The sequence below is a fragment of the Mytilus galloprovincialis genome, chromosome 3, assembly GCF_965363235.1.
Source record: "Mytilus galloprovincialis chromosome 3, xbMytGall1.hap1.1, whole genome shotgun sequence".
Lineage (NCBI taxonomy): Eukaryota > Metazoa > Mollusca > Bivalvia > Mytilida > Mytilidae > Mytilus > Mytilus galloprovincialis.
The window spans coordinates 15,084,780-15,111,877 of NC_134840.1; the positions used below are offsets into that span (position 1 = coordinate 15,084,780).

Sequence of the window (27,098 nt, forward strand, 5' to 3'; positions counted from 1 at the left end):
CCAACTTGTAATTTATTTATATCTCTTGACCATTGATGATGGTACTAAATTGGGAATATCAGTTAGCCTGTCCGTAAGGTAATTAACAAGTTGGATGAAGATTCGTCTACCAATTTTTATGTTTTAAAGTTGAACAGATTATTTATTACTTATTTTTCTACATATAATCAAGGTTAGTACTCTCCTGATTATTATTATTATTATTATTATCAAAACTGTTTGATGAAGATTGTCAAGCTATGTTATTGACCTTTTCTTTTCAGCTGGACCCCAATATCTAGCTCAACCATCCATCTTGTACCTACGTTTTGGCCCAACCAGCCATCTTGTACCTATGTATGAAATGGACCTAGCTAATGCACAGCCTATCATACCCAAAAACGTCAACACAATATCTCCTATTACATGGATGTTGTAGGCAAATAATAATTTGGGTGAATATATTTTGTTGTTTATTTCTTCATTTGGGAAACGTTAAAATCAAGGAAACCAATAAGATGTCCTTAATATAGGATATTAAAGAATCAATTTATAAATCAAAACTGAAATAACTAAGCAAAATAACTTTTATTGATTTTCATATGGATATTGATTATAAAATTATAACCATGCATAAAAATTTACATTGGTTCAAAATATGTAAACTATATAAATATGGTTTAACAACATGGTCCTAAATATTGAACTGTTAATCAGCTGTATATAATACTGCTTTAACTTATGGTCTTACTCTGATGCACCTACAAACAATCGACACAATGTTCATCAATTAAACTGTTCTGTATATCTATGTTCTCTGTAAATCTATCACAAATATTCTGCCATCCCTGATGGTTCATGTGACTAGTTAATATAAAATAACATGATGACTTATAAATTAAAAAAAAAAAGAAATATATCTGTCATAAATGAGGAAGCAAACAAAAATATGCATTCAATCTCTGAAAACCATCTAAATTTTGATATGTTATAACCTTCTACATTCTAATTTTTCAATTTTTTCAAGTCTCTAAATTATTATCAAATTTCTAAAAGTGGGTTATCTTTAACAGAAAAAAACAAACATACCTCCTGAACAAAGGCTGTATTTGATAAAAAAAGATAATATTTTAGCTGTTGATAGCAGCTTTTTTATTCAGCTAATGCATGTACATATCAAGTTGTTTGTTTGTCTACATTCTAATAGTAAGATGTATGGTGAAAAGGTAGATATGAACAACACAACTGCAAAATAGTTTGATATTGTATAATTAAGGATGCTCGCGGGTATAAGATTTTCAGAAAAAAATTAAACATTTATTTTTCATTACAAATTTTATTTATTATCTTCATTAGTTGTTACTTTATCATATGGTACAAAAATCATTCCAAACAAGAATGTGTCCTCAGTACACATATGCCCCACTCGCACTATCATTTTTCATGTTCAGTGGACCGTGAAATTGGGATTGGCATTTAAATTAGAAAGATCATATCATAGGGAACATGTGTACCAAGTTTGAAGTCGATTGGACTTCAACTTCATCAAAAACTACCTTGACCAAAAACTTTAACCTGAAGCGGGACAGACGGATGAACGGACGGACGAACGAACGGACGAACAAACGAACGGACGCACAGACCAGAAAACATAATGCCCCTCTACTATCGTAGGTGGGGCATAAAAATCAATTCGTGTTGGTCCCGGGTGACTTTCAAAATGTAGATATCAATAAAAAAAAGCTCCATATTATCTCCCTTTGGTTCTAAAACGCCATTTTTTGGCATTAAAATTGAAATATCTTTTTTAACTCATCTATGACCTATATTTTTTATTGTTGTATATTAACTAAATAATTGTAAAATTTAAGCGAATTCTGTAATTTAGTTCTTTTTTTATTTCAATATTAATGCTTTTTCTCCTATTAGTTCAACAGAAAAAAAGGACATTAACAAAAATGTATGATTCTTTCGAAGGCAGATTGTGAGCGCAAATGAACGGTGAGCGCAAATGAACGGTGACCCCATTTTTTTTATTTCATTTTTCTATTAAGTATAAGATAAAGTTGAAATCCTATATCAAATGAAAAATTTGATTTAGACCCGTGAGTCCCCTTAAGAACAAAGAAAATTTGTATACCTATTTCTAGGTTTTCTCTATAAAAGACATTTTGTAAAGAACTGATTAATTTGTTTCTAGTTAAAAAGTTTTCAAAAGAATTTCCTGAAAATGGCCTTATTATTTAAATATTGTATTTCATTGATCAGTTTTGACTAGTATGGTGAATATTACTTGATAGGGTGGTGGTTTAACAAAACAGTTCAATGAATTCTCGATCAATTGTAATCACACCCACAGACTGTTAGTAAATGTCAGCCTTAGCCTTAGGGCAACACTTCTGTTTTCTTGTCAAACTGAACAACTGTTAATCTAAAACCCAGTCAATAACTGTATACTGATGTACATACAAAACATCTTTAATTTATACCGTGAAAAAGGGATATATTTCAATGTGGCATATAACCAACCTTTCATTTATACCAGGAATCTTTCTTTTTAGATATATTTAGGGAATAATAAGTCAACGGTTGTTAATCTGTAAACAAACCTCTCATCCTTGTATTCAAAATAAACAAATAACTTGTACATATTGTATAAATGCTACTCTAAGTGTAAATTACCTAGCAAATGACAAATAAATATCACAGAAACTCATATGCATTTGATCAAAACTGCAGAACTTACATCACTCTTTCAGAATTAACAGAAAAACTCCTCATTACATGAAACCCTCCATCCCAGAAACAGAAGTATGGAGATAAAGCTTTACCCTATATTATTTTCCTATTGCACATAATCATTTTTTCATTTATAAAACAAAGATCAATAAGATTCTGAATACAACAATTTAGTTAATTTCTTCATGAAAACCTGACACATGGACAGTACGATTAACCTTAGATGGACAAACAATAATAAGATTGAAGTTAAACTTAACCATTTTAAATGAAAGAGGAAAGATATGGATTGGTTATAAGTGAATCTTCTTCCCATTTTCGTTTACTTTAGAAAAAGAAAAATAAATTTTACATTGTCAAATTCACCAGATAATAAGATTTAAAAATTGAAAAAATCTAGCTGTAGCTTATAAACAAACATAAAAACAATGTACAGATAATATAAAGCATAAAACATAAATTCTGCAAAAATCATCAACTAATAAAACTTCCTAAAGCTAGACTCGAGTCATGAAAAATATATACGACTAGTTGAGATCTTAATCCTATCTACAGAATTAAACTAATTACAAAAAATCTAAACAGGCTATCCATTGAAGTCCACAAAAGTATAAAGGAGTAGGTTCAGTAAGACCCCTTTTTGGCCCCAAAATATAGCAGTTTTACAAAATTGTTTAAATGCAAACTTTTAATTAGTTATTGGAAGGTATAATGCCTCTGCTACATAAATATGAGCTGTTTTTGGCATTACACTGCACACATATCGGGTACTTGCATCATTAAGTCATTTTAGTTAAAATTTAGATGGTTTACGTCTTAAATGAAAGTGGCCGTATTCATGTTCATTCTTGATATTGAAATGTAAATTGTGTTTAATGATAATACATAACATATATAAAGGTCGAGGATGAACACCGATGTGACCACTTTCATTTTTGACAAAAAAACATATAAAAAGTGACAGTTTTTGGCATATTTGATCGATTTTTCTTATATAAGCTAGAATCGGAGCGTTTTTAATGAGTGAGTCAGTTAAAATGTTTCACAAAACAGAATTGAATCAATTGAAATAGACATTTAAGTGTTTAAAAAGTGTCCAAAATCTTTCGTCAGATGAACTTGAAATTTGAGGCCAAAACCGGCCCTTACCGGACCTACTCCTTTCATGTTGAAATTGGTTATCTGTTAGTTGTTAAAGATAAAGTAAATCAAAATAAACTACATGTGTACTGTATATCCAGGTATGTTTTCAACATTTTTTAACATTGGGAAAATAGCTACAAAATAATTTTGGCAACAAAATAATGTGCACTCCAAAATTGTATTGCCATAATTATATTTTTCCTTTGAGATACATGAACGTTTGTGATAATAAAAGTCAGCTGTTGTTTTTATAATTCTCATACAAAAGTGAAATGAACATCAATATAGGTGTAAAATTTTAATTCAAAAGGAGTGTTTCAAAATTTGAACATGTCAGAACTACTTTCAAAATTTTAGTAATATTTTAACCATAAACATGTTGTTTTTTTTTATTTGAGGAAAATGTGATATGCACATTTAATTATGTTGCTGAATAACTTTACTTTAAACAGAAAGTTCATGCTAAAAGTCTTTGTAAAGACTGTGGACTCATTAATTCTTTTTGTGAAAAAAATCCTGTTTCTACTCATTATCTTTCCCAGTAATTTATTGAATATTTTTAAGGTGAAGAAATAAAAGGGAGCTTTTACTACAGTAGATATGTATCAATGTAAGTTCTCACAATAGGTACACATTACTCATGATAGCCTATAGTCAACACATTAAGGAAGAAAAAAGTTTTTGGCCAAAGCATAGCTTTTCATAAAAAAAACACCATAATATAAGAGTAGTTAAGTCATGTTTTAATGATATTTGATGTATCATAACCAGTCTTCACTAAAACTTGTTGATTTGCAAGACTAATAATTGGTCTTTCTTTCATAAAATTTGTTAAATATTTTATGTCTTGTAAGGCCTAGTACACGGCAGAATACATTTCCCTGGGCTGTAGAGATTGTGGTAAATTGTGAAGACTGGGCAACATTGAAATATAGATGAAACTAAATGCTAGTTGTGAAATACAATGTGCATTGACTGTGCATGACATGATAAAAAATAATAACCATCTTGCACACTTTTGCAACCATAGAAACTCATCGACAATGTATATCATGTTATCTATAATACTAAAATAACAAGGTCAAAAAATAACTTTATATATAGCTAATATAGGACAATGGTGTAGATTAAAAATTACACCACTCCAGACCCTTTTGTTTTACACATAATTAATATTGCCAATAATTAACAAGTTCCAGGTCGAATCTGATACCATTATCAATAGTATATTCACCCGTTACCTATTATCTTATCTGTACACTCTGCATCTGACAGGCGCACCACCAAAGTTTAATTGCGTATTTAGGATTTTGCTATATACACAAGTCATAATCACAGGGTTGACACTACTAAATTCAATCATTGTCAAATTGTTTCCTATTGCAGTATTTTAATCAGCAAGACTTTCTAAGATAACGATACGAATACTAAAAATCTGGACTTAAAATAAGGCGTATAGGTACAGTTTTCAATTTGTTAACGTGCATGACGTAAAACAGCGAATCAAAGAATTCAACTTTATTAATACTATACTAATATAGGACAATACTGTTGATTAAAAAATACTCTATTCCAGGACCTTTTGTTTTCAAAATAATTCCAGGTCAACGGGTTCACACAGAAAGAGTTTGAAGAGTTTGAAAGCAGAGACTAAAATAAGGCTTACACATAGTAATATACTTTAATTCAGTCACAGACCCGCGATATCACAGGTGTGTTCTAGTATCAACAAAAAAACTAACCTGCACATGCAGCAGTCGAAAAGAACTTTCCTATTGGCAAGAAACTAATAGTTTTTTTCATTTCCACGTAAACTGGACTTAACCTTGACAAGACATTTGATGTACAAATGGAATGTCTGTAAGGATAAAACAATTAGACTCCCACCTTACACATGTGGAGGGAGAAACTATACTTTTACTTACACATACATACTTATTGATAACAAATGTATTAAACATTCAGCACCTAATACATGACTATGATATGAAAAAAGTGAAGTTTTTAAATGATGTATTTTTTGACAGTTTTGTGACTTATATTGAAGGAAACATTCTCCTCTACTAGCTGAAATGCCTCAATCTTAATGCCACTGACCTTGCTTAAACCAAAACTCAAGCTGTGATAATTCACATGTCTTTTCTCATTAATCTTCAAACAATTATTAAAACCACGAGAGATGAGTTCAAACCTGAAAATGCATTTGTAGTATAAAGTCTAAAATTATCTGTGATTTCTGCTTCCATTTCAAAGTGAAAATCATGATCATTTGTAATGATCAAAAGCCAGCAGCTAATGCCCACAGAAACCAGTGTATAAAACAGATAAATAATTTTCTTGGCTCAAAGACATTACCCTAAATGAAGACCAACTAATACCATAGAAATGCATATTTTCATTATTCACAATGCCACAAAGATCTGAATGACTTTGTTGAGATTTCTTGTTGAACTTGAAAATGAAATCTTTTAACTATAAACATATGTAGCAACAGAATGAATACCCGTTTCAACAATTGAGAAATGCTCTTTCATTATTGATTACTTCAAAAATAAATAAATATTTTCATACATAAATGCATACATCTACCAACATAAAATACTTTTATAACTATTGTACTTTTTTTTTATCTATATTGGTTTATAACTACGGAGTTATGGTTTAAAAAACCTTTTATTTACTTATTAATGCTATTTCCTCTAAAAAAAACTGACTCTGATATTGGCAGTGAAATCTTATTATCAGCAAAGAACAGGTTAAAAATATACAAAGTAATAAGAGTTATATTCATCCCTCAGAAATCAGTTAAAAATATAGCGTTCAACAACCATGCATCAATCACACCTGGAATCATCCTCCACACATCCATACACTAAACAATACCATCATCATGTCAATGCTTTACCATTAGTTATCCGAATGTAGGGCCAAACTTTTTTCCAGTACTGAAAATGAAGATGGATTACAACACATTAATAGTTACTCTAGATTAAAAAATTATAGATGTTTTCATCAATACAAAAACAAATGAGACGATATCAGGTTCACAATTATAAAAACTTGCATTAAAAATTTCAGTAGAGATTTCCCTTCATGAAATTTTTGCAATCCCATTAATAAGATTTCACACTTTCGTCAGAAGTTATAATAAATGCAAGCATTTATTTACAGGACTTTATCCCTTTATTTGCTTGAGAATGCAAAACAAAAAGAATTTGTACCTTCCTATGTCATAATCTTTACTTAATTACATAAGTCAAAACAACAATTTGGAAACGAAAACTTAAGTTTGAGAATAGAGATTTGTAAAGGGAGATAACACTAGAACCTTGTAGTGGCACCACCCAAATTCAAACTGGATCTGTGTTTTGATGTTATAAGCATTGTGTATATGATTCATAACATTTGGTTGAGGCAAACTAAAGTTGGAAGAGGGAAACAAAAAATGAAGCAAGTTTTCCATTTGTAAAGGGAGATAACTCTAGAAAGGCAAAAGTGAGGCCATCCAAATTCAAACTTAATCTGTGTTTTGTGGTAATAAGCATGGTGTATATAATTCAAAACATTTTGTTGTGGCAAACTAAAGTTAGAGAATGGAAACAAATTTCAGGATGCACAGATGTACAGAAGGACAAGGGTAAAACTTAATGCTTCCTCCATTACAGTGGGAGCATGAAAACTATCAAGATAATAAAACACAAAACTATTATTAAAAAAAAAAAAAGAGATTTCAATATCCATACCATAAGCAGTCAACAAGTATAAAATATGTACACATCTATTACATTTGGTTTTATTAGAAATCTTACCACATCTTTTTTAAATTATATTGAGAATTCTCCACAATAATGATGATAGAAATGAATAATAATGTAACAGCAAGCCTTTTCATGGGTCTATTATACAAGTAATGTTATAAACATACCTTTATTTCTGGTTTATTTCCTAATACTAAAGATCTTAAATATGCACTGAAAAATAAAAATGTAAATCTTTGATATTTATTCAATGTACGGTGACCTATAGTTGTTGATTTCTGTGTCATTTTGGTCTCTTGTGGACAGTTGTCTCATTGACAATCATACCACATCTTCTTTTTTATATATACAAATTATTTGATTTATCAAAGGAAACATATAAAAAATTTAAATAAAACAATGGTCCGCACAGATTTTTTTTTTTTTTTTTTTTTAAACTTGTGAGTCTTTCTCTTTGGTATTATAACTAAATGGTGTATTTGTGGAGAGGTATAACACAACCATGACTTACACATATAATTTAGTTATAAATTTCTACTAGGATAAATGGAAGAAATGTGTTTTTTCTAGAAACAGAAAAAAATATAATCTTTACCATCAAGAAATCAAAAGCTACACTGAATCTTATTGACTTCAGAAAATAAAGTGTCTTACAATCTGATCAATAAATTGCATTTCATGATTTTCATATATCCAGCATGAGTCATTCCCAAAATATTTGGTTTAATAATATTCACTATCTTAAATGTCTAGGGTCCCGTAAAATGAGTTTTGATTTCCAAAAAAATCCATATACATTTTTTCCTAAAATGTGAACATGTGGTACCCCTGGTATTGGTAAATTTAGAGAATCTCGTACAGACACAATATGACTATAAAATGGTTTCATTGTTTAGTACTAATTTTCATAGACTTCAGAGGTACAGGTGTAAAACCACCAAAAACATAGTACATCACATACGGTTACATACAAAAAAGGGTTAAAAAATATATTCCCTTGAATTTGACAGTTTTAGGAAATCAATAATATAGTTCATTGCAATAACAAAATTCTTATTCATTAACATATATTTTGAGTGTTTAAAATACCATCTTTTTTAACTTGAACTTTGAGGTTACATGGTTACTTAAGTTTGTACACAGGAATAAAAGGGTGACAATTTGGTTGGGCAACTTCCAGTGATGGTTATTATCTTGTATGCAATTTAATGTTATGTGAAGTTTGCTGTTTAACTGGACAGAATAAAACTTTACGCATGCCAAGTATTTCTTTATTTGACAAGATACAAAGATAAATTCTGCACAGTTTTTTGAAAACTGCAAATTTAACATATAGACTATAAAACAATGGTGGTATTATGTCTATTGCTGAACTAGGAATTTCAGATTTTAAAACTAGTAGTATATAAATTTCATAAAGACTTAAATATATCACAGTATTACCTATACAATACAGATAGATATGTTCCTGTCCCTGCTAGAAGATGCCACCATGCATGTAATTCAAATATTGGTGCAAAAGGTCCCAATACTTCACTTCTCCATAATCTGAAAGAAGATTAAATCTACTGAATAACTGATTGAGTGTTGTTTTCTTAGTGTTCAATGTGTGACTAACATAAAATACATTATACAGTTTACAAGACTCTAGTGATTAATTTATATTGGTACGGGAGATCAGTGATTGCAGTTTGGGGAGTCAGTACTGAATTGTGAAACTAACTATGTGTATGTATAATATTAGTAACAAAATTTGAATATTTATTAAACTTCACTTCAAAATGCGCAATTTTGATTAGTTCATATAAGGGGCAATTCACTCTATCCAATGGCTCAGGGGGAGATAATTCATTGAATGTCACCCTTTCATGCAGACCAATCACAAATAGATAATTCAATTCAAAAGACAATGAATTTAATCTATATTAAGGATTCTAAAGACAAAGCTCAAGTTTTATATTTTTTCATATTGTCATCACCATAAATAAATAAAACATCTTGCTTATGACTTTTTTTGTTTTTCTAATAACTATAACATTGTTTTGTACATGTCATCAGCAATTATTGATTTCAATTGAAGTTTAATGGCAAAAATACCATAAAATTCAGCAAAATGAACAAGTGAAACTGCGAGCTACTGCTCACTGATGATACCCCCGCCGCAAGTGGATAATATTAATAGTGTAAAAATATGCAAGTGTTCGGTAAACAGGAAGTAGTGGAGTGATGAATCTGAGAAAGCATCACACGGTATAGCTGACTTATAAAAATCCTGAAACCAAATTTCAGAAATCCTTGTATTGTAGTTCCTGAGAAAAATGTGACGAAAATTTTTAACTTGGTTATCATGTGTAAAATCATACAAGTGTTCGGTAAACAGGAAGTAGTGGAGTGATGAATCTGAAAACGCATCACACGGTATAGCTGACTTATATAAATCCTGAAACCAAATTTCAGAAATCCTTGTATTGTAGTTCCTGAGAAAAATGTGACGAAAATTTTCAACTTGGCTATCATGTGTAAAATCATACAAGTGTTCGGTAAACAGGAAGTTGTCGAGTGATGAATCTGAAAACGCATCACACGGTACAGCTGACTTATATAAATCCTGAAACCAAATTTCAGAAATCCTTGTATTGTAGTTCCTGAGAAAAATGTGACGAAAATTTTCAACTTGGCTATCATGTGTAAAATCAGACAAGTGTTCGGTAAACAGGAAGTTGTCAAGTGATGAATCTGAAAACACATCACACGGTATGGCTGACATATATAAATGTTGATACCAAATTAAAGAAAGGGTGGATGTGTAGTTCCTGAGAAAAATGTGACGAAAGTTTCATGGGACGGACTGACTGACGGACTGACTGACGGACGGACTGATGGACGGACGGACTGACAGACGGAGGTAAAACAGTATACCCCCCCTTTTTTAAAGCGGGGGTATAATTAAATAACACATATCTTAGAGGGTGGTAGAGCAGATTGTAACCCCTTGAAACAAATTGTCAACCTTGCCTTTGTCGCATTTGACAATGTTTTCTTGGGGTAATAATCTGCTCTATCCTCCTCTTTGCTATGTGTTATTTATATAACTTTTCAACTACTTGTGTGTACAAGTGATAATAACTATGTGAGATAATCATTTTAATGTGGACTATGAATATATCACATGTCTATTTATCATTTGTATTTGATATATTAATAATGAGTAGTGTTGCTGTATATCATACTTGTTTTTCTTTCATTGTTTTGAACATAAATCAGGCTGTAAGTTTCACGTTTGTGTTGTTTAGCATTTGTAATTTCATTGTATTATATATCTTGTTGTATGATATGGGTTTTGCTCAAATTGATAAATTTTGATCTGATGATATTTTACTTACTTAAGGCCTCCACAAAAGTTTTGATCTATCTCCCATAGAAAAAATCCAAAAGCATACGTAACTGTGGCAACTATAAAAATGTTTCTTGCTTCTCTGTACTTCCTAAAACAGAAAACATATATTACTGATTTTTGTACATTTTGGAATAAAATAGTGTGTATAAAATTTTGCTTAAAAAAAAATTATAATCACACAAACAAGAATAGTCTTATTGGTATGGGAATATGGGTTTCAATTTTTGATTTGTAAACATGATACATTCTGTACAATATAAACCAGATCAGTGTTACTGTTAACAAATGAATAATGCTTATTCAAGGATCTTTAGGAAGTCTTTCAAATAAAGGAATTGCCCAGTTAGGTTAACACACACATAAAGGTTCATATTTGCCTGTTTTGGGTCGTCATTGGTTATGTTTGTCTTTTGATCATAAATTTGTTTTGTACTGATCTTTAGTGTTGTCTAAACATATTCTCATTTCAATAGAAGATATGTTAGGTACAGATGTAAACATGCTTGTACAGTTATGATCAAATGATCTGTATACTTTTTGGTGAAATAAGATTAATACTTTTTGAGTTACGGCAAAATCAATCGTGTCACACTCAGGTGGTGTTAGTTCAAAGTGTCTATGCATATAAGCTGAAATCTGGGTGATTTTATTTCAAAGATTTTTCAATGCATCAGAGGTTTTCATTTGCATGATATTTAAAGAATCTTATATATATTGTTATACAGTTATAAATCTGGACTATTATTTCAATGTTTTATTCTAGATAGTTTAGGTAAACATTCTATTACAATTATAAATCAGGGTATAAGTTGAGTTTTTATTTGTGGATATTAATCTTTACATGAGATACTTCAAAAACAATGTTCCATCATGTCCTTTAATTCTTGGTTTGTTAAGGATATTAATGTTTAATGTTTAATGTTTCACATACTTTAAAAAAAAAGCTCACCTAAAATTATTACAGCATACAACACTCATTGCTACTACAACAAAACCATATGACAACTGAAATATAAAAAGTTAAAATAGCAGTCATTTTATGGGTGTATATCTTGGTTTTACTGTCACAAAATATCCTAAGCCTATTTTGCTGACTTTGCAAGTACATGGAGTGCTGAATTAAGATATATCTACAAAACTAAATATAGCTTGCTGTTCAGTGTGAGCCAAGGCTCTGTGTTGAGGGCTGTACTTTGACCTACAATGGTTTATTTTTAAAAATTGTGACCTGAATGACCTGGATGGAGAGTTGTCTCATTGACACTCATACCACATCTTCTTATATCTATAACAAGTTTATCTCCTAATTATATAAATTACCTGTAAATAGGTTTGTGGAACACTTTTAATCTATTTAAAGAAGATAGCAAATCATCAAAACAAGCCACTTAACAATTAAGAACTGATTAATTCTAATATTCATAAGTATTTGTGTACACACTTCTGTATTCTTTTATAAATTTAATTTATATTACAGGTATGTTTCATAAGAATTGTTATCTTGGTTGACACTTTTTTAATATGAAGCGCTTGCACACTTCATACAATATTTGCTATTGAGTATGGTCAATGCTTTTACACCCTAATAAAAATATAAAAAGAAACATTCAATTCTTAATAATTACATTAGATGTATGTTTCATTATAATACGTTATTCTGATTGGCCAACTGCACATCTCGTGCTATTCCTGAAACAATTGTATTAGACAATAACATTTATCATTCATGATGACACGAGGTCCCACAATAAAGTGCAAAGGTAAATTAAATGAAAACTTGATAAAAATCGTGTTTTCATGATTCTAGCTAAAAAAATGTAATTATAAGTATTGAATGCTTCTTTTTGTAACTTTATAGTGTTGTAAAAGCGTTGACTGTGCGCTTCATACAAAATGTATTTCGGTCAACGCTTTTACACCCCAATAAATTTACAAAAAGCAGCATTCAATTCTTAATACAATTTGACAATTTCAGAATAAATACCTTACCTGAAAAAATAGCACATGCTTTGTAAGCAAATATACCTGAAAAATATATATCAAATTATATAGAGCTCCTCTTGTTTATTCTACGTTAATCTTATGAAATATTGAATAAGGAAATAACCTTAAGTGACAAAATCACTGTGAAAAGTAAAGTTATTGTTCACTAAATAAATATATTTTTATATATAAACATAATAACTGTAAGTATACGTAGCTGAGCAAAAGCAACGACATATTTTGAAAGCTTTAGGTACATAAGTTTATGTAAGATTTGGCAAACAGTTTTCTGATCCACAAACACATAGCTTGCACTAAAATTTGACAAATGTACAATTGCCAGACCACTTTATACTGGCACACACAGGAAACTTTACACATTTGTAACTTTTCTTCAATTAATTACTTTTTTGCATAAAACCAGGCATAAATTGATGTCATAACTAACATAAAAATTAAACATAAAAAGAATTTTTGACATTTTCATAGTAATTGAATTGGTTAAAAGAAACAGCATAAATCTATGAAAAACAGACCAAACAGAAAAGCTCTTTGCTTTGATAACTTAGGCAGCTAAAAAGGTTTCCTTTGACGATCAAGAGATGAAAAGTTTATAGGTTATCTGCTCTTTATAAGTTATAGAATAACAAGAGTGCACAAACTGAAATGTCTTGTCTGCTCTACAGATCATGTTTGAATTTTTGTTGAAAGACTTAAAAACTCTACCAGACAGAGACATGCATGCAATAAGATTTGTAAAAGAAACTTAACCATCAAAACAATATACTGTGGATTTATTTATTTTCTTGGGGACCAATTTTTCGTGTTTTTACCAATTTCTGCATACATTGGAATTCTTGGTTAATGGCTAACCATGAAATCCTTGAAAATTGGTATCCAACAAATGAATCTACAGTACTGCCTTTTGAACCATGAAAATGAGGTCAAGGTCAGACAAAACTGCAAGACAGAAATGCACCATATTCATTTATTTCATACACCAAATATAGTTGACCCAATGCTTATAGTACCTGAGAAAACACATATTGTGACTTTGTCATAGAAACTGGACACTGACAAATGAACCTGAAAATATCAATTTTAGATGAACCTTGCCAGACTTGCATGTACAGCTTGCAATCTTTCCTTGCACAGAAAAAACTGAATAGTTCATGCTTATATATTAATAAATAAAGGCTAAATACTACATGCATCTCACAAGTCAGCTTAAATTAAAAACGGCAAATTTATCATATGGAGAAAGTAAAAGTAGAATTGTATAAATGGTTAGGCAAGTGTCTGTATAAAAAAAAAGAATGTGTCCATAGTACACGAATGCCCAACTTGCACCATCATTTTCTATGTTCAGTGGACTGTGAATTTGGGATAAAAACTCTTTATTTGTTATTAATATTAGAAACATCATATCACAGGGAACATATGTACTAAGTTTCAAGTTGAACAGACTTCAACTTCATCAAAAGCTACCATGACCAAAAAACTTTAATCTGAAGTGGGACAGACAGAGGAACGAACAAACAAATGGACAAAAGGACGGTTGAACAAACAAGCAGAAGCACAGACCAGAAACATAATGCCCCTTTACTATCGTAGGTGGGGTATAAAAATAAAAGGTCCAGCCTAACTATAGGTAAATAGCAGTCAGGTTAATCAGCACATCCAGTTTATCCTCCCTTAAAATACATTTGTTTATTTCATTATTATTTGTAGCATACAATGATGTTTGTTATAGTTGGATCCCTTCTTTTCAGTCTACTCCTACAGTACTGATACATGTAGTATATATTGTGAAGCACAAAGTAACAATCAATTCTAACAAAAAGTTAGGGTTAATTAAACTTCCAAAAGACACAGCAAAACAAGCATTATTCATGTTAATAAGAAGGAAAATTTGTTTTAACAAATTAGACAACAAGGAGTCACTTAAAACGATAAAATACATTTTTAATAAGGATTTTAAAATATTGATGTGAAATATGACAAGAGATACTTGTAAAAAAAAGCTTTGATGCGGTCAAATAATAACTAAAAAGCAAATCAGATAATTTTTGCCAAAAGAAGGTGGTCTGAGCATTGTTTGAACAGTATTTTAACTGAGTAATTACTGATATGATACTTACTATAGTAACAAATAAACAATACAATGTTAAAATTATCTTCAACGGTATATTTTCATGGTTGCGAGGTTTCTCTACTTCTAAACTGAAAGAAGCAATATGGATTATAAGCAAGCATTAAAATCATGAATAAAATTAAGACTCCTTGAGGCTTGTATCACTCCCCTGACATCTATACCTATACATTGATTATACTTATTTATGTGATTTAAAAAAAGCAAGTACCTAAGCAAAAGAGAGGAACTCAAAATGCAGAAAAAAAAACAGATTAAAAAAAAAAAAAAAAAGGATTTAAAAGGCTTTAAAACAAAAATTTTGACCATGGAAGTTGCATTTTAACTGCTAAAGTTTTTAACTTATGGAACCACTATATATCAAGAACCTATTACTTGATTGGGTTTTTCATAGATGACTTTTGGATGCCAAGTGATTGCAATAATTAAAACAAGAGTTTTGTACAGGAGAAATCAAAATGTCTAGTAGTAATACCTGGTCAGACTTATATGTTTACTTAATATATGGAATCACGTTTTAAGTTAAAAAAAAGAAAAAAAGCAGGAGTTCTGTGTGCAGAAATAATTACATGTGCTCAAATTACAGTATTATTTGTTAGATCAGTTTGAAAACAAAAATATCCTTATACAATTCTTTCAAAACTTACTTTGTCAATATCTTTTCAGAGCAAATATGTAAAATTCTACAACAGACATCATTCTATATGAACTAGTTGTCTTTCGTCATATTTAAATGTCTTTTTGTTTTAGAGGGGGTGTTCATTTAAGATCTTTTATTCTGATAAGGTTTCTAGTGATTTTATTCACAACTTTTACAGACTCAGGACAATTGGGAGTTTAAGGTATTGCACAAACCCCAGCCTATTACAAAGATGGTGTGTGTTGCTCTCTTTTGGTTATATGTGTTGTTAGGTAGCTGTCATTAACTAAATACTCCTTTTATCCATAGTTAATATGTTTATATGCTCCACTAAAAACATCAATACAAATACCAGTTGTATATTGAAATATTGAAGGCTGTATTTTTTTATAAGGTTTTAAGTAGCTGTAGTCATCAGTCAAAAGCTGTTAAGGAGTTGATAACACACAATAAATACCATCTGTTAATAATCCTGTCAGACCATTACGTTCTCAAGTCCTAAAACTGGATCAACAATTCACAGAATATTACATAATGTAACATGACATGAAGTCTGTATATAATAAAGTTGTCTACTGACAACTACCTGGTAATAGAAGTTGATAACTATATCACCACTTTATATATTAATTAAACAACTTGCCATAATGGACACTCTCTTTAATAGTTTTAATGTAAACAATGATATTGGTTTCTCTATTAGATTTTCATGTTTTAATGGTTTATGGTGTTATATCTGTAGTGTAGGACAAATTGTTTACCCTAACCAAGGACCTTATCCACACACATAATAAATAAAGCTAGTTTTGCAATCTGCAAGTTTTCAATAACAAATATTTTTTTAATATCCATGTTTCTAAATAATACATACTGTGAATAAATAAGAAATGCTGATCCATAAATCATTGGCAGTTCATCGAAAAGCTTAAAAATTAAATACAATATTTAAATGAACACGTAATATATATTTACATTATCATAAATATATATCATTTTCAAGTTTTACATACAAGTATATATTAAGAAATCTTAAAACTAAGTTAAAAAAAACACAAAATATTAAAAACAATAGAAAATGTGCTTAAGTGCAATACAAAATTGTCTTTTTTAGATGTATAAAAACTTCCATTTCATGTTGATTTTATAAATTTCTTGATAAATATGAAAACGAGTAAAATGCAGACTTATAACATCAATAACATAGAAATCTGTCAACTTGAGTAACAAATTCATCCTTAAATGTGTTCTATGTTGAGTTGGTGTCTCCTTAACACATACTTCATTGCATGTAGGACCAACTGAAAAGACTTAATTTGGACCACTGTTAACAACATTCAGCAAAGCATTTCAAAATTGTTAACAATCTTCATCTTTATACTTTTCATGTCAATATTGACCCATTTATAGTTTAACCTAGCTATTAAATCTATAATTCTTTTCATGTCAATCTTGACCCAATTGTAATTTGACCTAGCTATTAAATCGAAACTGACATTTTTTCTTCTTAGAAACTGACATTTTACTGTTCAGTCAGACTTCTTAAACTGGTAGTCAATATTCATGCTAGAAATGACAGCTTCACTTTGTGTAAGACATTTTTATAAAAAAAGTACAACTGTTCTTTATTACTTGGATATATAAAGGTATATAGTAAAATGTTGACTCTTACCTGCATACTATATAGTAGTGTCATATGGAAGCACCAGGATCCAAGACCAACGGCTGAAACAAACATTCAAAATGTCATATCAAATATGTGAATTAACTAAAATGTGCACGTTTACAAAGTTTGAGATAACTCCTACATGTATGTATTAAAGCCATGGACTTGCTGGTGTTGTGAAATGTCTCCAACCACAAAAAGGCTTATAGACATCAGAAAAATTGGGTCCTGTTCAGTACATAATTATTTGTTAGATGAATAACAGTTTGATACAAAGTCAAAACTCATGACTCAAAAGCAATGTTTTAAGAGGAGAACTGTGATATACATATATAGCAAAGTGTTGAGGACAGTAATCTGTAAACACAATTACATCCTAAACAATTCCTTATATTCTTAATGTGTATAATCAGTGTTAGCACCTATAGCTATTTCCAGAATCATGCATTACAAAAAACATGTTTAACCCTGCCACATTTTTGAGCCTGTCCAAAGTCAGGGGCCTCTGGCCTTTGTTAGTCTTGTATGATTTTTAATTTAAGTTTCTTGTGTACAATTGAATTATACACAAGAAACTAAAATTAAAAATCATAAATTCAGAATTTAGTATGACGTCCATTATCACTGAACTAGTATACATCTTTGTTAAAGGGCCAGCTGAAGGACGCCTCCTGGTTCGGGAGTTTCTCGCTGCATTGAAGACCCATTGGTGGCCTTCGGCTATTGTCTGCTTTATGGTCAGGTTTGTTATCACTTTGACACATTCCCCATTTTCATTCTCAATTTTATTACAATTTGAAGCAGGTTATTTCCCTTGTTGGGCATTTATGCTTAGACCTGCTATATGGCAATACATCTCAATAAAGAGGCAACAATTCGTGGGGTTTTAATCATTAGTGATTAAAAGGTTGATTGCTTAACGTCCAGTGGCAAATATTTCATGCGTGTTCAGGAGGAGAACAAGTTAATAATAAATTTAATAGGTAGGTCTTGTAATAGAGGTCATTCAAGTGATTAAAAGATATTTGATATAAATAAAGATATTATTAATGTTTTTTTCTTCCAGAATACTTATAATCAAGCTAGATTTATATGAAGATGGACATATTTGTAAATATAGAAAAACATTGTTTCTATCTCATTCTCAATATAAAGAAAATGTTTTAGAATTACCTCCCTTACACTGCTTTTAAATTGTCTAAATTGTCCATTGACCAGAAATACCTAGTTTTCCCCCTTTTTTGCCCCTAATTCCGAAACATTTTGAGCCATAACCCCCCAAAGTCTATACTAACCATCCCTTCATGGTATGGAAACTTGTGGTTCAATTTCAGAGAGATTCATACACTTAAACACTATAAGTTATTGTTTGAAAACTACAAAAATTATTATTTTGGGCCCCCTTTTTTTGGCCCCTAATTCCTAAACTATTGGAATCATAACCCCTAAAATCAATCCCAACCTTCCTTTAGTGGTATTAAACCTTCTTGTAAAAAAATTATAGAGATCCATACACTTAAACACAAGTTATTGTCTGTAAATTATAAAAATGCTTCTTTTTGGCCCTTTTTTGGCCCCTTATTCCTATATATTCGGGAAAATTAACCTCAAACTGAATCACAGCCTTCCCTGTGTTATATGGGAACTTGTGGTACAATGTCAGAGAGATCCATAAAGTTACACACAAGTTATTGTCTTGAAACTAGAAAAGGAAGTTAGTTTTCTCGTTTGAATTGTTTTACATTGTCTTATCGGGGCCTTTTATAGCTGACTATGCGGTATGGGCTTTGCTCATTGTTGAAGGCCGTACGGTGACCATTAGTTGTTAATGTCTGTGTCATCGGTCTCTTGTGGACAGTTGTCTCATTGGCAATCATACCCCATCTTCTTTTTTATATTGTTTTTGGTCACTTTTTGGCCCTTTATTCCTAGACTGTTTGCCCAATAACCCCTGAAAATAAATCCCAACCTTCTACTTATGATAGAACTTTTAGAACAATTGAAATACTAATAGATAAATGCTGTTTTGGCCCCTTTGGCCCCCTAATTCCTAAACCTTTGGGACCATAACCCCCAAAATCAATCCCAAGCTTCCTTTTGTGGTTATAAACATTGTGTTAAAATTTCATTGATTTCTTTTTACTTATTCAAAAGTTATTATCCGGAAACAATCCGTCTTCGGACGACGCTGACGACAACAACGCCAATGTGATACCAAAATACGACCAAATTTTTTTTAATTTTTGCTGTCGTATAAAATCTAAATCTATGTGTACAATTTGTACTATAAATGATTTTAAGGGGGAAAATTACTATCACATTGTTTGGTTGAACTATTAGTCTGGTCTTTTTTTTAAGTTTCATAATACACAAATCTTAAAACTAACATATTTCCCATTAGAATATATCTAAATACATGTATAGTGATTGACATTTGAGAATACCTACTTAATACTGATCCATTGCACCATTTGTATCTGACATTAGAGAATACCTACTTAATACTGATCCATTGCACCATTTGTATCTGTCATCCATGTGATCAATAAAGGCAAAATACAAAGCAGCCACTGAGGGTATGATGAATATGAAATTACTAATGGTATTCCCTGAAAATATAAAATTACTTACTCTAAATCTTATTCTCAATTTATATTTTACTTCTATACAGACTCATCATTGATATAATGGGGAAACTCTTATAGATAAAAGGAATAAGCAGCATCACATCAACTTTAGAAGATCAATGATACATTGAGGTCAAGGTCAAATACAGGGTGGGAAAATTTTAGACAGACATGTAAACCTTGTAATCATTCCATACACCAAATTTTGTTGACCTTTTGCATGTATAGATTCAATGATATAAAAGAAACCATGAAAACTTAATATTGACCAATGAACCATGAAAATAAGGTCAAGGTCAGAGAATACATGCCAGACAGACATGTACACCTTACAATCATTCTGTGCACCAAATATAGTTTACTTGTTGCTTTAAGTATATCAGATTAAAACATATGATCAAGGATCATATGAAGATTAAGATTATAAATCTTACTGACCAGAGTTTATAATTATAAAATATAATAATTATAATATTGGTACAAAAATAATTTAGTCTCATAAAAAAATACTTATTTGCAAACTTGCTTATAATATCATTATACACTTCATATGTAATATTCTACCAAGGGTTTTATAGTTACTAATACAAATTCTTGATTTTACTGACAAAATTTCATTTAGATTTTATCTGTAAATATATTTAATACCTAACAATCATCACATCTGTGTCCTACCGAATAAGACTATTTACCGGATTTGTTATCACATAAGCAACACGACGGGTGCCACATGTGGAGCAGGATCTGCTTATCCTTCCGGAGCACCTGAGATCACCCCTAGTTTTTTGGTGGGGTTCGTGTTGTTTATTCTTTAGTTTTCTATGTTGTGTCATGTGTGCTGTTGTTTGTTTGTCTTTTTTCATTTTTAGCCATGGCGTTGTCAGTTTGTTTTTGATTTATGAGTTTGACTGTCCCTTTGGTATCTTTCGTCCCTCTTTTATCACAACAGATGATTTTAGCAGACCATGGAAGTAGTACTACATGACATAAATTACTTATATAGCCAGACATACAAAAAAGGCACACCATTTTACAGGATAATGCCCAGTGTAAACTACACCATGTCCCTTTTTTTTTATTTCAGAAAAAAGTTATAAAAAAGATTTGAGATATAACTATAAGTGTCAGACTTTCCCAATATTTCTATCAATTTCATACATATATAATCATATACAGTAATTCCTGTATGTTGAAGTATATAAAATGTTCTTATTTGAGTTAAGAAACGGATAAGTATAGCAAGTTAACAGCTTGTTTCCAGATTCTATTTACTATTTGAACAGTGGTATTAATATGTTAATGCCAAATTGTGTATATCGTTTAACTTTAAAAATTTAAACATAAAATGATCTTTACTTTATAAAAAAGAAAATGAAAAAAAAAATTAAAAGAGAAAGGGGAAAAATGACCCTTAGTAAGATAGGAAAGTGCCATCTAAAACTTCCAGCATGAGAAGGAGAATGTATGTGAAATTAACAAAATTATGATGAAAAGAATGAGAGAAGTATAAACCAATATATTCTAAATGTCAGAGTGTAATTATATATGAAATGTTTTATATTCTGCTTCAGTGAACTTGGTTAAATATCTAACTTAATAGAGCTGAGGAAATAATTGACTTGATAAATAATTAAGACAAACTTCACAGTGTGTGATTGGTGTAAAGTACAGTATTGTATAATTCCCTGAGGGTATAAAATGTCAACATAGAATTCAGGAATCTAGGAAGTATAAAATAAACCAAGGATTTGTTACAGTTTAGGTTACTTTGATTATGTCACCAATACAGATAAATAGTATATGCAGCTTATCATGTAAAGATAAGATATTAAATACAATATCTATTGAAAAGAAAACTTTTTACATGTACGTTTGTTGATGTGTCTATTTTTCGTCCATATAATTAATAAACTAGAACAATAGTACACGTATGTGTATACATGTACATAATTGTTGACCATGCAGTTAAAGGACAGTTATTGTTATTTCTTTCTTCATAAAACTGTGTTATTGTTTTAGCTGAATAATTAATCCTGAATATATTCACAAAACCAGTTTTTTTTTGTGTAATATCTTGTGTCCGTGTTACTTCAGTTGTAGCCATGCATATAAACCTTGAAACAAATGTTTTCAAATTATAATATGTTGTTACTGATGTCAACATAATGTAGGTTTAAATAAGTTCCAAATTAATGATTTTCAACTGTTGTGTTCAAGTGTTATAGTCTCTAATTAAGGTACTAGGAAAATGGAGCTTTACAGTTTTTTTTTGTGCAATGCATTGTTACTTATGAACATCTCTATTGTGCTTTTCACATTTCAATATGTTGTTACTCAATACTGATGATAAAAGGGTTGCCATTCAGGTGTTATTGGCCTTGATTCATAGGTAAAAAAACAGGAGTCTAACTTTCAAGTTATCTCAAAATGACTGAAGTTTTGTGAAAATATTTGTGGATCCTTGTTCTGTATCAGCACTTGAGAACTGTTCAACCAATCAAATACAATTTAATGCATGGAACCTACATTAAGTGCTTTTCTGATTTGCAAATGTGAAAAACTGCCCATATGGAACTTGATCTCTTTTTTTTCATAAATATTAAACAACATATTAAAATTTGATAAATATTGGTTGAATAATTCTTAACTAATTGTGCAGAAAACACTTAAAAAGCGTTTTCCAATAAGTCAAGGAACATAACTCATAAAAAAAAAAAGATTAAAAAAGCATTGGTTGAATGGTTTTCATGTAAATGCACTCCTGACAAAACATTGGTCATTGATGTTCATTTTTTACAAATCAAAATCAATAACTGGATTTCTGTTGGATATACCCATTTAAATTTTAAGTTCAAATAAACTTAGGACTATGTATATCATCCATAATGTTAAACTAAATGGATCACCGATTTAATTAAGTTTTATTTAATTATTACTTTGCATTTTATCAAAGAGGTGTCTGCAATGATAAGAATAATTATTGATTTGAAAGCTTACCATTTGCTTACCCAATCACTTATGTTGCCTTTGATTCAAGAATATAAAAGATGTCTCATCAATTAAATCAAATTGGTTATTCATTTGTAAATGTATATATGCAATTTTTGTTCCTACTTTGCTCATTTTCATGATTTACTTTGTAAGCTTGCCGACAGACCATTTTTCAATTTGCAATTCAGCAGAAGCAAAATTTTGATGCTGAACAGTAATTTCTGAAAAGATGAATTTACTACCACATTTTAAGCTTTTTGATTCATGCGTTAAACCTATTCTGTTACATTGTATATATCAGTGAAGTTTGGGCTACTATTAGTTTAGTGAAACAAAATACTACCATCGAGTCAAACTATGCAAACTTCAGTCCAAATAAAATTCAAATAAAATTTGCTAAATTTTTATTGGGTGTAAATAAAGGTGCTGTTAATAATGCTGTACTTTCTGAATTAGGTTTATTCCCACTTTCATTGTCAGCCCTTAAAAATACAATTAATTTCTGGCTTCATATCATTAATATGGACAGTGAGAGTATGGTAAAGAAAGCATACAATGAAAACTTAAACTTTCCTAATGGTTTTTGTAGTAAACTAAAACTGTTATTAGGTAAACTTGGTTTTCAGCATGTCTGGGGAAATCAAAATACTATGTCAAAAAAAAATAATACTTTTTTCATTTCAAAAGAAATTAGAAGAGGAATTCATAAAATACTGGAAACAAGCTCTTTTTTTGTGACTCTAATAATGGTAATAGTAATGTTTATAAACCAAGCCCGTAGCCAGGAATTTCCAAGGGGGGGTTCGTTGGACTCGCAAACTCGACTTTAACAGTCACAATTCGAACAGAACATTGACTTTAACAGTGCTTATTTGTTTTCAAGGGGGGGGGGGGGGGCTACGGGTATGTAAACTAAGAACATATCGCAAAGTTAAAAATAATTTTGAATTAGAAAAATATCTTCTACTGGACCTTAACAAAAGTGTTATTTCTAAAATGGTAAAAATCAGAATTAGTTATAGTAAATTACTATTAATAGAAGTTGGTAGATATACTAGAACACCTTTAGAACAGAGAATTTGTCCAATTTGCAAGGATGGAATTGAAGATGAGCTCCATTTCCTCATTCAATGTAAAGCGTTAGAACTTAATAGAAATGTACTCTTTTGTAATTTAAGTGATATAGTTCCATCTTTTGTTAATATGTGTGAACAAGATAAGATTAGTTTCATTTTGAAAAGTAATGATATGGACATTAGTACTGTAAGTGTAGCTGGAATAAGCGATATGTATGATTTGAACATTTATTTAAAGCAAACATAATGTTGTTAAGAGCTTTTATAGTATTAAAGCTGATTGCAATAGCTGAATTAATAATATTGTATGAATAACACCTCCACACAATGTAAATATAAAATATGTATCTCTAATCATTGAGAAAATATGTTGGGTTTTTTGTTCTTTTTGTTTGTTTGTTTGTTTTTTTATTTTTGTAATTGTATTTGTATTTTGTAAATGTCGGCTGGTATCATTTCTGTATAGGAATTTACACCAATAAAATTATTTGATTTGATTTGTCTGTTCATTTAAGTGCCATTAACCAAATAAACAGACTTACTGGACTTGAGGACATTAATCTCATTACAAAACAAATGATGCGTTCATACATGTTGCTCATCATACTGCATTTCTTCTATATCAAGAATATTGCACTACTCGAAATACAAGGTTCTTACGGTTGTACTAGAATATTTTGGAGGTAAGTCCAGGGACTCATAACTTGTTGAGATTGTGAGTCCCACCAGAGTCTAACGAGTTTATGGTACAGTTACTCAAAGAGTTAAGATCTGAACTATCTTTTCTAGAAATATTTTTCATATTTAACACTCAAAAAGACTTTAAAATCGGTATTTACTGCTTCTTCGCTACGCATGCAGCATTATATAGTAAGATCAACTACTGGTCTGCTTGGAATCAGAATAAATTTTTCCAGTAGTTTGACATGCCTAAAATTTCTATGGGCATTTGCAAAATTAAGTAATCAAAAACTTCTGACTACCAATAGAGAACTATGCAATGCTGATTACACACTTTAACATTCTCATAATTGAGTCATAAATGGGTACTTATTCTCATTAATGGGTACTATTAATTATATTAAATGAGTCTAATAATGCATATGTACATGTATACCCCCAAAATGGTATCAATTGTTTGGTGATAAAAATATAAGCTTTAAATTAACATACATTCATAGCACAAACATTTAGGTAAAGGACTAAATTTTGCCTAAACAAACCATGACTGAAATATCATCAGGAAAAAAGTCATGTATATTCATGAATCTTCATTTTCAATACTGAAAATTGACATGTTAATACATTGTCATTGACCAAATATTTATAAAACTTACAAAATTCTGCAATATATGTTGTTACACTATAGTTGTCTTCACACCAATCTATTGTGGCAGTTGGAATGCCCCAAAATCCACTGGCGAATCTTGGAGCCATCACATCGAATTCCTATGGGGTTTGCCTTGATTTTTCTTTGACTTCTCAAGACCTAGTTTAAGGGCTTTTGCATGTGTCTTACTGTAAATAAAACAAGTATTCAGCACCGTTTCCTATTCTTGTCATACTATATAAAATTTCGTCCTGGTAAGTGACCATTTGACTGCGTAATTTCTGGTAAATTGCTTAGATTTGTTTTGGTAGCAGACAACATTAACAACAGGAAGTTCGTTTAGTGTACTAAGCTCCTGTTTGGTGACGGAAAGATATACGGAAAATTATTGTGAAAGAAAAAAAATTCTAACAAGTGCTAATTTAAAAGAGGCGACAGACAGGCTTTTGGAAATGTGGGGTGTAAGGGTAGAAAGACAATGGGGATGTCGGATATGGGTGATATAAAAAGGTGTGGTCTTGGGTAAAAGAGAGGAGAGAAAATAGGAAGTGGTAAAATATCAGTACAAAAAAGCTGGGTTTTAGAAATGAGCATCCCCTTGAATGCAGATATCATTGAATAAAAGGAAATAGAAGTAAAACACAAAAACACAGAGGCGGAGCTAGTATTTTCATATATTAGGCGCAGAGAGGAAGTACATCGAAAAAAACCCAAACAAGTTAACCTGAAGGGGATTGGCGGCTCGGCCTCCTCCGAAAAAGTGCATTTACATTTGTTGTCACTAGGGGATAGCTGTTAATGTCACTCATGTATCATGATTCTTTTAGTGCAATGATTTGATTTAGCAATAGTAAATAGTATTTTTGAAAATCATATAAAAATCTTTGGAAAAAAGAAACCGTGACATGGAAAAACCCCTGTCTTAATATGTTTATCCACCTGACTGACCCATTGATTCAGTATTAATCAAATTTTAATAGAAACTGACATGCAATAAGATTAAATTGGTTATGTCAAGAACAAAAATTGCACGATAAACGAGACGACCCTTTCCTTTCGTATTGTTTAGTTTCCTTTCGATCGTAGATCATCCCGAAGTGTATAATTCTCAGTTGGTTCGATATGTAGGTGTTTGCAATCGTTTAGGATGTCAATAATAAAACATAAATAATCATTACTGACAAAAATTAAACTTTAATAGCAGAGATATGCGTATTAAAAAATTGGCCAAAATATTTGCTTTATTTAAATTGACTGAGGTATTTCGCACTAACATAACAGTAGGATACATGGTGTGTATATATAGTGGTTAACGCATCTGACTACTAGCACAAAGGTTCCTGATTCGATTGTAGGTCCGGGAAGAAAAATTTCTTGACCTGAATTTTCGGATCTACCTTGACACCATTTGTGAGTATGGTATTGCGAGACGATGATAGTCCATAAATGGCTGACCCATGTTAAGAGAGAGAGAGAGAGCCATAACATCTCTTTCAGGTAAAAACACCATTGTATATTTCGAAAAAGAGCAGGCAAATGTGGCATGATTGCCAATGAGAAAAGTCTCAATAAGAGACTTAACGTCACAAAAGTTTAAGCAACTTAGATGTGTTCGTATAT

At 30.6% G+C, this 27,098-nt stretch overlaps 2 protein-coding genes across 2 annotated transcripts in view; one reads left to right on the plus strand and one right to left on the minus strand.

Moving 5' to 3' along the window:
• Window positions 1–27,098, plus strand: part of LOC143066216 (uncharacterized) — a 300,444-nt gene that overhangs the window by 115,946 nt on the left and 157,400 nt on the right. The gene's annotated exons all lie outside the window — the stretch shown is intronic.
• Window positions 5,529–25,833, minus strand: LOC143067242 (alkaline ceramidase 3-like). Its single transcript, XM_076240348.1, has 11 exons — window positions 25,486–25,833; window positions 19,953–20,063; window positions 17,461–17,513; window positions 16,663–16,715; window positions 15,141–15,222; window positions 13,006–13,041; window positions 11,966–12,021; window positions 11,003–11,104; window positions 9,063–9,167; window positions 7,787–7,832; window positions 5,529–6,806 (listed from the first exon to the last, which is right to left on the minus strand). The coding sequence occupies exons 1-11, from the start codon at window positions 25,583–25,585 to the stop codon at window positions 6,750–6,752; spliced, it is 801 nt and encodes a 266-aa protein (XP_076096463.1). The 5' UTR covers window positions 25,586–25,833; the 3' UTR covers window positions 5,529–6,749.